Here is a 13792-nt window from a genome sequence, read left to right as displayed (position 1 = left end):
TTTTATTGAATCACTGTGAGAACACTTACAAAGCTTTATAGTCTAAGTCTTAGTTATACAATGATCAAACACCCATCCCCTCACCAGTACACACCCTCCACCACCAAGAACCCCAGTATTCCCCCCACCTATGTGGCAGATGATTTCCACCTTAACTCTCTCTGTGCTTTGATCACATTTAGTATTTTGACAAAAGATCCACCATTATTATTTGGAATTTTCCCTAACATTCAGACCTGCATAAAAAGTCATCATTTGATAATTTGTTATCTATTGCTGATATGAAGAGCATTTTGGATTTCTGATATTTTAGTAATAAGTCTGGAGGGATTTCTGCCAAAAGCCGCTGGATTCCAAGATTTGTGTGCCTCTGGGATCATGGCCGTTCAGGAGCCAGGAGCTATTTGTGGGCAGCAACTTGGGGCTTCGTTGGGGTGGGGAGAGAGGCCAGACCCCCCCGCCCCCATCCCGTGAAGCCCTGCGTGTCACGTCCAATCCTGTTTGTTAAGGAGGTTCTCTTTGCATCTAGCTATCCATGTACCACAGAGTTTATTTATAAACTCTTGATTCTGTGCCATTGGTGTGATAATCTGCTTTACTCCAGTTTAGTACCACACTGTTTTGACTACCAAAAAGGCAAGGAACACAATGCCTCCTTTTTGTCTCAGAATTACTTTAGGTATTTGGGGAATTAGATTGTATACACATTTTAGTAGTACTTGTTTTGTATTCTTGAAAAATGCCATTGGGATTTTTTGTGTGTTGGGGGGTCCACACCCATTGATGCTTAGGGGTTACTCTACAATCGGGTATTACTCCTGGTGGATCTTGGGGACAATATGGGATGATAGGGATCAAACCTTTGTTAGCCATGCACCCTACCTGCTGTACTATTTCTCTGGCCCCCTCTGTAGGTTCATCTGCAAATAGTGATTTTTTTTTAAACTTCCCATCCAATTTGAAATGTTTAATTTCTTTTTCTTATCTAATTGTTGTGACTAAGACTTCCTAAATATGTAATTTAGCTATAGTTGAAATGAAACTTTTTATATAGCTCAGTTGATCACATGGAGATAATACATGCCTATTATAGATATTTTACTGAGGTTTTTTATTTTTATGGAGGGGGGGCGGGGAGGTGGGCACACACATATTGGTGGCTTCCTGGCTCTACACTCGGGAATCACTCCTGGTGGTGCTTGGGATACCATGTGGGATGCTGGGGATTGAACCCAGGTTGACTGCATGAATGCAAGTGCCCTACCCTCTGTACTCTCTCTCTAGCCCCTGATGTGGTATTTGAAGCAGTGATAATTTTAAAAATTTGGTATTTGTCTAATGCAGCACCATTGGGAAGGGCGAGTAAAGAAAGGCTGCTAAAATCTCAGGGCTAGGATGAATTGAGACGTTACTGGGCCTGCTCGAGCAAATCGAGGATCAACGGGATGATAGTGATGATAGTGATAGTATTTATCAGATTATTAAGGTACTTTGTTGCCGTCACATTATGAATTTGAGGGAAGAATATTCCTCAGCCAGAGAGATAGTTCAGCGGGTAAGACACTTGCCTTGCATGCAGTTGTCCTGGGTTTAGTCACCAGCACTGCTTTATGGTTCCCTAAGCACTGCTGCATGGGGCACCTGTGCTATTTCTCCTTCCCTCTACCAGAATATTCCTCTGAAGATTTAGTCAGATAATGACATCTTATGTGCATAGTTGGTGTTCAGATTTCCACATTTCCCTTGTGGAATAGTAAATTCTGAATTTATTTACAGCTTGCAGCCATCGCTTATCTCTGTGGTTAGAGTTGTATAAAAACCAATTTGATTTCCTTAGGAGAAATTAAGAAAAAGAACTGAAGAACCAGATCGTGATGAGCGTTTGAAAAAGGAGAAACAGGAACGAGAAGAAAGAGAAAAAGAGCGGGAGAGAGAAAGGGAAGAAAGAGAAAGGAAAAGGCGAAGAGAAGAGGAAGAAAGAGAAAAAGAAAGGGCTCGAGACAGAGAAAGAAGAAAGCGAAGTCGGTCACGAAGTCGGCATTCAAGTCGAACTTCTGACAGGAGATGTAGCCGATCTCGAGATCACAAAAGATCACGAAGCCGAGAGAGAAGGCGAAGCAGGTATAGTGAATGTACATAAGCATCATGAGCATCTGTGATAGCTCATTTTCCTGGCCCTTGCAAGGCTCTGCTGCTGTGTTACGAGGGCTGCATTAGTCCTTGAGTCCATCATCATAGTAACTACTTTAAAAGTTATTCTGGGGCTGGACGCTGGGTAGGGTGTTTGCCATGGGTGATGCGCACCCAGGTTTGATATCCAGCATCCCACACTTGTGCCGCCACACAGCTGTCAGGAGTAACTCCTGAGTGTAAAGCCAGGAGTAACCCCTGAGTATCGCTGGGTGTGGAACCCCCCTCCCCCACCAATAAATAAATAAATAGCTATGAGATATTCTTGGTGAGATCATCCACTTTGCTTTGAACAACATCAAGTGTAATGAAGGAACTAAAATGGGACCCATTCTTTAAAAAATTTGAAACAAGAAATTGGATTAACTTCTTTTTGGAGGGGAGGGGGAGGCACACCAGCTGTACTCAGGACTTACTCTTGGCTCTGTACTCAAGGAAACAGCATGTCTACTAGGGATCAAACCTGGTTTGCCTGCATGCACAGCAAGTGCTTGCCTGCTGTACCGTCTCTCCGGCCCAGAGTTCTTTAATTTTTTCAACAGTATATAGTTTTCTTCAAAATTTGTTCTTAATTTAACTTCAATTACTGTCCTTTTGTTCTTAATTGTTAAAGAAGTAGAGATCGACGACGAAGCAGGAGTCATGATAGATCTGAAAGAAAGCATAGATCTCGTAGCCGGGACCGAAGAAGATCAAAGAGCCGGGATCGAAAGTCATATAAGCACAGGAGCAAAAGTCGGGAGAGAGAACAAGATAGAAAATCCAAGGAGAAAGGTTAGTTTATGTGAAAATTGCAATCTTTAAGGTATTGTCACTCTTCAGTGGACAGAGGCAGAGTTACATTTCGAGCTGTGCTTGTACTAGTGAGCACTGCACAGTAGAAGACTGGCAGTATTCTGTTACCCTCTCCTGCTCTGATTCGTGAGATTGACAATGAACCTGTTTTTTTAATAGAACGTGTTCAAATCACACTTTCCAGTTTGTAACCTGAAAGTTTGTTTTTTGAGCCACACTCTTGGTGCTCCAGGATCACCCCTGGCAGTGCTCAGCAGATCATGTGCATATGCGTACCTGGAATTGAACCTGAGGCTGGGAGGATGCAGAGCAAGCAGCACCCTTAATCCCGGTTCTCTTTCCAGTTTATCATTTAGATTCTTTAAGGTATTGTATTATCTGCCAGAGTTATTAGGCTGTGAAATTTATTATCTTGGTTATTGGCTGCATTTTAAAAGTTTGCTACGGTATTCCATATGTAGTAAAATAATCATTGTTGCATTGGTCTTAATGTACAACATTCATTTAACCTGAGTTCACAGATTTTGAATATCTTACATGAAAAACCATGCTTTTCACTCTTTTTCCTTTCATTTTTCTGTTTTAAAATTCTTTGTTGTTTTGGGGCCACAGTGTTACTCAGGGCTTACTCCTGGCTTTGCACTCAGCAATTACTCCTAAGAGGCTTCTGGTGATGGGGATCAAACCTGGTTGGCTGCATGTAAGGCCAGAACCCTACTTGCTGTACTGTCTCCGGTCCTTACTTTATTTTTATTGACATTTCAGAGGCTGGTTCACTAGGCACTATTAATAAAGTTTTAAATATTTTGCATGGTTTCACAAAAGATCATCTTTTAACTTAGTATATTGAAATTTATTACTTTAATCATCAGCAGCATTTCCTTTATGCATTTTTTTTAGTCTACCAGCATCTTTTATTTTTATTTATTGGGGCTATTCTGCATGGTTTTTAGGAGTGAGAGGGCATTCCTGTTTCTTTCTTTCTTGGCTGTGCTTATTTCATCTTGTTCTGCCTGTCTGTCTGTGTCATGTGTGATCACCAACAAGTGCTACTGTTGAGCTTCTAAAATACTGGTCTTGTACATGATGCCCATTGTTTTCTTTTGTAGAATGCCTGAATAAGCTGTTCTGTTTGTTTTGGCTAGACTCAGGTTTTTACTGGACCCAGTGCTAGGAGCACACAGAATAGATACATATTTTGGTCTTCTACTTTCAGTTTTATTTAGATAAATGTATCTGAGACTGGCAGGAGGCCTCCCCCCTTTTATTTTTTGAGGGGGAGGGTGTTGGAGGAGCCACATCTGGCTATGCTTGCAGGCTTCCTGGCTCTGTCCTCAGGCGTCACCCTTGGCAGTGCTGGGAGTAGGGGGAATCATGTGCTGAGAGTTAAGGCCAGGGTCCCCAGGATGGATGCAAGGCAGGCACCTTATTCCCACCCCTCTCCCTCGCCCCTCCCCTAATCTCTTCTCTCTCACCCCTAATCTCTTCTCTCTCTCTCTATCCTCCCCCCATCTCTTCTCTCCTGCTCTCTTCCTCCCCCATCCCTCTCCCTCTTTCCTTCTTTCCCTGCCTCCCTCCATTAATTGGCTTTTTGTACAAGTTGGAGTCAATGCTGAAAGGGAATATGATGTATTTTTTTAACCTATTTTGACAAGATTTAGTTTTTACCATTTGAGTTCAAAAATTACTTCTGTGATTCAAAAGGCAGTTGCCACAAAGGGTTAACTGATTTTGACTGATTCTACATTTGTTTACATTAGTATAAAGGGAGCTTCTCCAATTTTGGGGGGGGGGGTTAAGACTTTTTGTATAATGTATTTTGGAGTGAGTGATCAACCCTTGAGCTAGAAACGAGTGTCGGATCAAATTAATCACTTGGTTTAGAAACTAAAGCCCTTACCGGGTTGATTCTCACGGACAATAGCTAGCTAATCTTTATTACTGTTCGGGATCAGAGTTGAACCAACAGAAGTCACTAGTTTGATGAGAGAAGCAGATGTGTTTTTGTAATTTTGTTATTGTTTGTTTGTTTTGGTTTTGGTTTTTGGGCCATACTTGGCAGTGCTTAGACCTGACTCCTGGCTCTGCACTCAGTGCTCACTCCTGGTGGGCTGATGGGACACCAGGGATCTAACCCAGGTCACCTGCATACAAGGCAAGCACCCGACCTGCTGTACTAGCTCTCCAGATCCATGTTTTTGTATAATTTCTGGATAGAATGATAAAAGGTCCTCAGGTGCTTATGACATCGAGAAATTTAATAGAACTTTTGTTTAAATAGATCACATTATGTAATGATGTGGACATTCAGGGATTTCCCACAGGAGATATGGAGAGAAGGAAAGATTCCGATAAAACTCTTAACAGATCCATCTTGAAAAATTGGATATTCCTCTAAAGAGTTACCTTAAACTTCGGGTTTCTTTTGTGGATGCCATGCAGTCCCTCATTCAGGCACTCCACAGTGTATTGGGACGGAAGCCCTGGACATTGAGGTGGGCCTGAGTGGTAGCAGCCTTGGGCAATGGCAGATAAGCAAATTCACCACTGCTCCAGGTGCTGTGACAGAGCAGTTCATCTAACTCCCCAAATATAGAGTGGTTTCTCACACAAGCCTTTTTCTTCAACCAGTTTAAGATGCTCTCTTTGTCAAGAGAGCTTGCTTTTTTAAAAAAAATCCATAGTCCTATAATCCACCATGTTTTGTGGATATCCTTTGGACTATTAAGATCTACCATATTTATATAGGGCAGAAGATAAGATTATTGGACTGACTACTAGTCCTCTACGGGGCAACAAGACGACTCTTCCTCAGTGAAGCCACCTGTGCACCGGAGAAGCCCATAAGGCACAAAGGGAGGACTTTCCCACAAGGTCAGTTAGAGCACACTGTTGGCACAGTTCCCAGCGGACAGACAGAGTTGAAGCAAGTCCTGCACTTAGCTACTTGGACGTTGCTTTTTGCGTTTTGCATGTATCATGGACTGAATATACTTTCATTTAAGATCTTCAGTTCTTACATCTCTGAGTGACCGCCACATCATGTTTTGTTTTCGTTACCATCCCTCCAGTTATTTGGTGTTGTGTCTGAGTGACTGTCCTACGTATGGAGAGGGCTCTGCTAATCTTAAAATGTGTTTCTGTCATGTGAACTGTTCTGCTAGATCAGCTGTTCTTATTTTTAAGGGGGAAATTATTTTTATTCATATCACTAATAATTCTGTAGAAATCTGTAGACATTGCTTGGAAATGTAAAAAGACTACTTGTTCCATGTACCATATCTTCGCCTTAAGTTTGAGATTGTATTATTGCAACGAATACAATACAGAAACTAAGAACTACTATTTTTTTTTAATGACGGAATTGAATTTTAATTTCTCCTTTTTGAAGAGAAATTTTTGGGAAATGCCCTTCTAGATAGCATATTTTTAGTGAATTTTTGGAAGTTCAGCTATTTGAGTTGGGATTTAGAATTCATTTTCTTTGATTTGTATTAGGTTTGCCCTTTGGTTATTTAAATATAGGTAATCTTTTGCATCAGAATTACAGTTGTATAGAAATACCTTTATCATAGACATTCAACGTTTTACCTTTGAACCAGTTTGCAGTACTTAATATAAATTACTTTAATGTACTATCTTTCATATATTCCTCCTTGATTTTTGTTGCTCTTTAATCCATTTGAATGAAATTTACTTTAGATTCCAGTGCAGCGATTTGGTATTGTCTGCTTTTCAGCAATCTGAGAACATTTGCCCACTGTTCTTTGCTTTCCTTATCCCCTGATTACAAATTTTTATCCTTTTGATACACTTGCCAAATTGTGTTGCTTTCTGTGGGAAATGATTGTCTTTTCATATCTCAGTATTTTCACTTTTCAGTGTCAAGTATGTGTTATATTTTACTTTAAAATCCATGATTAATGTCTTCTTTTATGGCAGAAAAGAGGGGATCTGATGATAAAAAAAGTAGTGTGAAGTCCAGTAGTCGAGAAAAACAGAGTGAAGACCCAAACACTGAATCAAAGGAAAGTGATACTAAGAATGAGGTCAATGGGACCAGTGAAGACATTAAATCTGAAGGTGACACTCAGTCCAATTAAAACTGATCTGATAAGACCTCAGATCAGACAGAGGTAAGTGTATTGTTTCTCACTTTGATTAGGGCTTTTTGTTACTGTTTGACAGTGCAGCGTAAGTATGCACAGATGAAGATGGAACTAAGCCGTGTAAGAAGACATGCAAAAGCATCTTCTGAAGGAAAAGACAGTGTAGTCCTGCAAAACATTTTGAGGTACATTGTTTTGTCTCAGCTATTTTGTAGCGGACTCGTGCCCCCATTAGTGTGCCTCTTTGGAAGTTACTGCCCACATTTGTAATATAGTCGCCATTGAAAAGTTAATTATCCTTTTTTTAGGGATTTTGCTGTCATTTCTTTTTTTTTTTAAATAAAAAGGTTGAACTGTTTTTTTTTTTCTTTTTGGTATTAAGTCCATCTTGTGTTGGTACATTGGCAGAGACATAAACTTAAAAAAAAAACTTAATATTTCTGAGGCACATGTTGGACTACTTTGTTTTAATTAAACTGCTAGTATTTCTTTGTCAAGGATGTTTCTAGTTTTTGCTTTATTGCCTTGCATTCTAATGCAGTTTGTTCTGTAACTCGAGAGCCAGTAGCATTGGATTGATGGAAGTGTAGGGTTTATGAATTATTGCAGCTGACTACCATACCTCACACAGCGTTGGTGTTGTGAGCGGCCCATGAAAAGCCAAATTAAAAATCAAGGATTCAGTCAAACTAAGCAGGTACTCATGCCAGGTACTCCTTTCTCTACCCACATCCATGTTTGAATGCTATTGCCTGTGATCTTGACGCTTAATTGTTGTGTATCTTTTTGTTCTTTACAAGAAGTGCAGAGGGGTTTTTTTGTGTATTGCGTGAAAACTTAATAAATCAAATGTTAACAGAATGGAATTTTTCTTCAACTGTATGTAGGGATGCAGTGGTGCCCAGAATTAGATATCTTTAAAGAATTAAAAATACAATAAACACTTCATATTATTCGCCTTGTTACATTCAATGCAATTCTCAAGTCTTTAAGAGGTATGTGTTTAATATTTCCTACTGCGTAGGAGAATTAGCAGTCAACCATAGGTAGATAGAAACAGTCACTGGCTGGTACATTTATGCAGCAGTGAATAGCAAGGATAGGTACCTTCAGTCTGAAAGACAAAAGAACTGATTGATGAATTGTATAGGATTTGGGGTTTTAAAGAACTTAAGTCAGATTTCATCAGAGTTCTTGAAACCTTTAAACTGTTCATTCTTTGGGCTAGTGGCGTGGGATAAAATATTCCTACTGAAAGGAAGTACCGATTAGCTGAATTGTGACGGCATTACTTTTCTAGGACCGCAGGGCAGTGCTCTAGATATCTGTGTGAGCCTCACACCTAGTTGGGCATACACAGGCACATGGCTTTAAGACCACACAGATGCCCTAATAATGTAAGAATACGAACATTCCAGATACATGTTAATTAGCAGTTAGTGACTGGGCCAACGTTTAGTCATAAACTTTTGCCTTTTTACATGCTGTCTAATTATCATTTTTCCCCAAATTTTGCATTGTAGGATACTGTTCGAAGATTTTTTGGGAAGAATACTGAAAACGGCATAAAGTGAAGATCGGCATTAAAATGAGGTGAAAGAAAGATATAGTGGCATAGAAAAAGTATAAAGCTCAGTTAGTTGTTTGTTTTTTTAATTATTATTTTAAAAATTAATTCAGGACTGATGTGACCTACCAGGTTTCAAAACGTGTTAATAGCATATATGCCACTGAAAACTTAGGTCCTGTATCATATTTTTTTCTTTAAGACTTTTTCAGAAATATTACCTAAACATGTGGCTTGCTCAGTGTTGAATTGCAAGTTTTCATTCTTGGACTTTGAAAACAGGATTAAACATTAGTATTTGTGTGAATCATAAGTGGGGTTCCATTTTTACAACTCTGCTATCCTAGCCTTTGGATTTAGAAGTGAAAATAAAGTATCTCTGACTTTCTGTTACAAATTTGTCTCTGTCATTGCAAAGTTTTAGTATTAATCTTTTTCTAATAAAGTTATTGACTCTGAACTAGTCCCTTGTTTTAAATATAAAAGGTACACTGTTAATCTACAAGTACTGGTGTACAGTTTTATCTGACTAGCTCTGTTTAAGACTAATTTTTATAAAATTTCCACAGTTTAAATGTTTTAATAATGGTGCTTCAATTTTGAGTGATTATGAATACTTTGATTTTGTTTTTAATAGCAAAGAAGTGCAGTGAGTTAGGATATATTTATACATCCCCAAGAGATTTCTTTGACAGCAAAAAATTTAAAATGATCTTGATAAACACTATAGCTCTGAGATAATATAGAAGTGCATTCAGAACTTTCAAGTAGTTTTGGTCTTTGTTTTTAATCCTGTATCAGTAGTTCTTCTTTACTTGGTCTGGTCAGATTACAAATGTATCTATTTCTATGTATGGGGTATAATAAACCTGTGTATGGGGCCTGTAGCCCACACTATGAAGCTATTTTAGAGACTGATACCAAGTAGGCAGTTACTTTTATGTCTCACACCAGTGCTGGCAGCATGTTTCTGTCTGTAGCCAGCTTATCAGTTGTATAGAAGCTCGTTTTCAGCGACATAGAGCAGTTATTTGTGATTCATGATTTTCATGTTTCCATCTGTTCAGAGTGAGGAGCTAAGTAGATTGGATGATTTACCAGGACTGCATGGCTCCCACTGCCGGGGACCTGCCCCTCGGTCCGGCCTGGAGTCTCCTGGCACAGTGCTGCACTGGCAGGCCACTGCCTTCTGTGATGCAGGCATATGAGCTGGGGCCAGCAGGCTCTCTCAGAACACCTCACAGGCTTTGCAGAACCATGAAGCTGTCACTGCAGTGTCTTAGGACAGTCAGCCATGCTTTGCTTAATGACAGTGATCTGAGAAATGCATCTTTGGCAGTTTTGTTGTTGAGTGCATTACAGAAGCCAAGCTTGTGGCACAACCTCCTGTGCTGCTTGATGAGATGGAGGGAACGGCCACAAATGGAAACTTGTTGAACACAAATAACTACTAAGTAGCTCATGACTGGAGTCATGGTGTGGTTTCCTTAGCTGATTCTAGCTAGAGAAGCCGCATAGGTGGACTAGGATATCTGAATTTATTAGCCGTGATTCACGTGAGGAGTAAGGTTCGGTGCAGGGACTGGGAATGTAGCATCATAGCAGAGCCTGGGGTTTGATTCACAACGCTGTGTGCTCCCCTTAACCTCACCCAAGTGTGGCCCTAAAACCTGGACAGTGTGAGGGAAGGCAATCTGACACAAAGCCTCGCATCTCCTAAGCACCGCTTTGTGTCGTTTGACTGAATTATTCTTAGAGGTGTCAGTGACTTTTTTAAATGATAGTGTATGTGGACCAGAGAGAGCACAGGAGGTAACGTGCTTGCCATGCATGGTATGCCAATCCAAGTTCAATACTGGGCACCATAAGGTCCCCTAAGCACCATCAGGGGTTACTCTGAGCCCCTGGGCAATGTGAGGTGTGGCCTCAAACCGTCCCCAAATTAAAGTCATTTACCATATTTTACTACTTAGAAATTTACTAAAATGCCAAAGCCAAATTATTAAGGTAGTAGAAAAATGCCAGGTTATTTGCCTTTGACTTCATCTAGAATTATTAGCTTTTATTTAATGAAGTACGGTAAAAGTTTTCAACTTTATTTCTCTGGGTACTTAGGTCTGTCGATCACTGTTGATGTTATTATTGTAGGGTTTGGGAAGGAGGCTTGGCCCCTGAATTTAGGTCTCTCTCCATGACGGAGGCAAGACCTTGCCATAGTGAAAATCTGCAAATTGGCTTGCCTCCCAAGGTGCCAGTACTCCAGAGTGTGCTGATATATGAAATAATCATCAGTAAATAAATTCACGTTTCCGATATAAATGTACTAATATAAACATACAAATTACTGTGAGAAATATACATGCATGCAAATAAAATCAGTCAGCTAGTGCATGTTTCCTCTGAAAAAGTCTTCAAGGGGAAGAGAGTACTAGGGTTAGGCATTTTCTTTGTACACAGCTGACACTATCTTAACCCCCAGTACTGCATATGGTCCCTCAGCACCACCAGCAGTGACCCCTGAGCACCCCCTGCTGTGGCCCCAGCCAAAGGAATGAAAGGCTTTCAAGATATGTCATTGGTTAATAGGATTACTTGATAGATAGGGAATGGTGTTTTTAATTTTTTTAACAAGATGTACACAAGAGTAAACACTGTTTTGCTCTATTAAAACCAGCAATAAGACATATATATATATTGGTCTTCCATAACCTATGATATTTTAATTTTCAAGCATGCCTTGGACATAGATTTTGTAAATGCTTAATCATGTGTATAAAAGGATTCACATAATAGTTAATAAAGAAGTTGGATGAACTGAGCAGAACTATAGTTCTAGTTGGATGGCTTTCCGTCGTGCCTCTCAGGGCCCAGTCTTTGCGCCTGCTGCCTAGGTGGCCTCTGCTCTGTAGAGACTTGTTACAACGTAGGTTTTCTCCAGACAGACCATAATACATTTTGGGTTAGAGGATCTCTTATTTCTTACATACTGTTACTGCCGTTCACAACCCTGTTTCCAAGGTCTGAGGGTACTGAGACAACATGCCGGTTGGTTTCAGTCAGCCTCACATAGTGGTTAAAGTTTCTTGAGATAATTGGAGCAAACAATTTAGGGGCTGGGGTGATAGTACAGCCCCTACCTGGGGTGCTTGCCTTGCACACAGCCAACCCAGGTGTGTTCCTTGGCATTCCATATGGTGTCTTGAGCCTGCCAGGAGTTGATCCCTCAGCACCACTAGGTGTGGCCCAACATTCTCCCCCCCCCAATAAAGGAGACCAATTTAGGGTGGGAAGTTTCAAAACATGTTGCTCAGCACCAGCTGAGTTAGTTGAGTATTGCCTGAAGTGGCCTCAGGTTCCCCTAGGCCCCCGACCCCTGAAAACAGACACTTGGTGTTATTTGGATTAGGAATGTAGCTCAGCAGTCAAGTTCTTGCCTTCTAAGTGTGAGGCCCTGGATTTGATCCCCATAAGTGTGAGGCCCTGGATTTGATCCCCATTACGGGGAGTTAGGGGAGAAAGTGTTGGAAATGATTTTAAACATTTGGGTACGTGAGTCAGAAAAGGATCTATTTTATATGTTTTCTGTGGGTGGCATTTCATTCCAGGTTGTTATTTAAGTTTGATTTTTGTTCATGAAAACCCCTGGTGGACACTTCGGGAAATTACAGTAATACAATTAAAACCCTTGTATAATGGTTCCAGAAATAAATGTGGTGAGTGATCTCTGTCTCCCTTCCACATCACACCGTCCATCCTCCCCAAGTAGCCATTGCTGGTAGCAGTTACTCTTCCAGGTGCTTGGGGTGTGGATGTTCACATGTGTGTGGTGTGTGGTGGTGATGTAAGCAACTGTAATGGTACATGGGATGTTCTGAACCTTGCTGTTTTCACTCAGTATATTTAGAAACATGTTTTTGAGACATTAGGAAGCAACACTTTCACATGTAATCTCTGAAAGTATATTGACAAGCAAAACATAAATGTATGTTTTATTGTTGTGCCTTATTTTTTTTTAATTTCCTGTTTCATAAATGCAGTTGAGTTTCGTAGTTGATCTGTCTGTTCCCCTTAAGATTCCATGTAGAGAATTCTCAGCAGATTGAAGTTGTTCTAAAATAAGAGCCCAGAAAATAGACTATTCTATGACCAGGTTGGGCATGCCATAGCTTCTACATGGCTGTTCCACCTTAGAGATGCTGCACGTGTGTTAGATGTAAGAACGTCACAGTAACAATTCTAATAGGAAGAAAAGGGAGAGGAAGCAAATTGGGAAGCCCCAATGTCTGCCAACAGCTCATCGATTGGATAAACATCATGTGGTTTATTCCTGCCATGGAATTCCACAGAAGCCTACCAGAGCTACAGCCACACAGTGAGCAGGACTGACCCTCGACAGTGTGGGCAGAGAGAGCGTGTCACAGAAGAGGCCATCTGCCGTGCTGGCATTTCCATGACAGTCGAAATCAGGCTGTTAAATAATACAGTAAATGAAAGAGAAGCGAGGATTGAAAAAAAAAAAAAAGCCCACAATTTTATCTGTTGCATTGGAGGATGGAGGGAGATGGAATCGTGCAGGACAAAGGGAGCCTTCAGAGGAGCCGTGATAGACTTGCAGAAGTTGGGGTGGGGGGGTCTTTTAAAACTCTGTGTTTATGTGCTTTTTTGTATGTGTGATATTTCTGAATAAAAAATGGGAAAGTTGCATAGGTAGTGAGTAAATATGTAGAATCTATAAACAATATATTTCTTGAAAGTAGTCCTCTTTTGGTGAGCAAATTTACTTTTTTCTTTTTTGGTTGGTTTTTGGTTTTTAACATTTTTGTTTGGCGGCCGCGCCCGGCAGTGCTCAGGGCTCTCTTGGCTCTGTACTCGGAGATCACTCCTAGTGATGCTCAGGGAACCATGTGGGATGCTGGGGATGGGCCCCGGATCAAGGCAAAAGCCCTACCCACTGTACTATCTCCAGCCCCCCTCCCCCTGGTGGACATATTTAAAAGGCCCTGAGCCTTGAGTGCCAGTCTCAGGTGGCTCTTTGGGAGTGGGAATAGGACCTAGATGCATCGTTTCTTTGTGATGCTTTACTTGTATCTCCACTTAATCTTCACTTGGGTATCAGCCAAGGAGCTGATGC

At 40.7% G+C, this 13792-nt stretch overlaps 1 protein-coding gene across 11 annotated transcripts in view; it reads left to right on the top strand.

The window, feature by feature from the left end:
* Window positions 1-13363, top strand: part of LUC7L3 (LUC7 like 3 pre-mRNA splicing factor) — a 36542-nt gene extending 23179 nt beyond the window's left edge. For 2 of the 11 annotated variants that reach the window (XM_012932818.2, XM_055130285.1), the window contains 4 exons: window positions 1838-2121; window positions 2804-2964; window positions 6928-7068; window positions 7174-13363. In XM_012932818.2, coding sequence (XP_012788272.1) covers window positions 1838-2121; window positions 2804-2964; window positions 6928-7068; window positions 7174-7364 — 777 coding nt within the window. In that variant the 3' untranslated portion in view covers window positions 7365-13363. Of the gene's footprint in view, window positions 1-1837; window positions 2122-2803; window positions 2965-5733; window positions 5860-6927; window positions 7122-7173 lie in introns of those variants that run through there. The other 9 variants (XM_055130280.1, XR_008629131.1, XM_055130278.1 and 6 more) reach the window with 9 other exon arrangements.
* The last annotated feature ends 429 nt before the right edge of the window (window positions 13364-13792 follow it).

Source organism: Sorex araneus, chromosome 3 (assembly GCF_027595985.1).
Source record: "Sorex araneus isolate mSorAra2 chromosome 3, mSorAra2.pri, whole genome shotgun sequence".
Lineage (NCBI taxonomy): Eukaryota > Metazoa > Chordata > Mammalia > Eulipotyphla > Soricidae > Sorex > Sorex araneus.
Note: the sequence above shows the minus strand (reverse complement) of the source record. Positions and strands in the feature narration are given on the sequence as shown.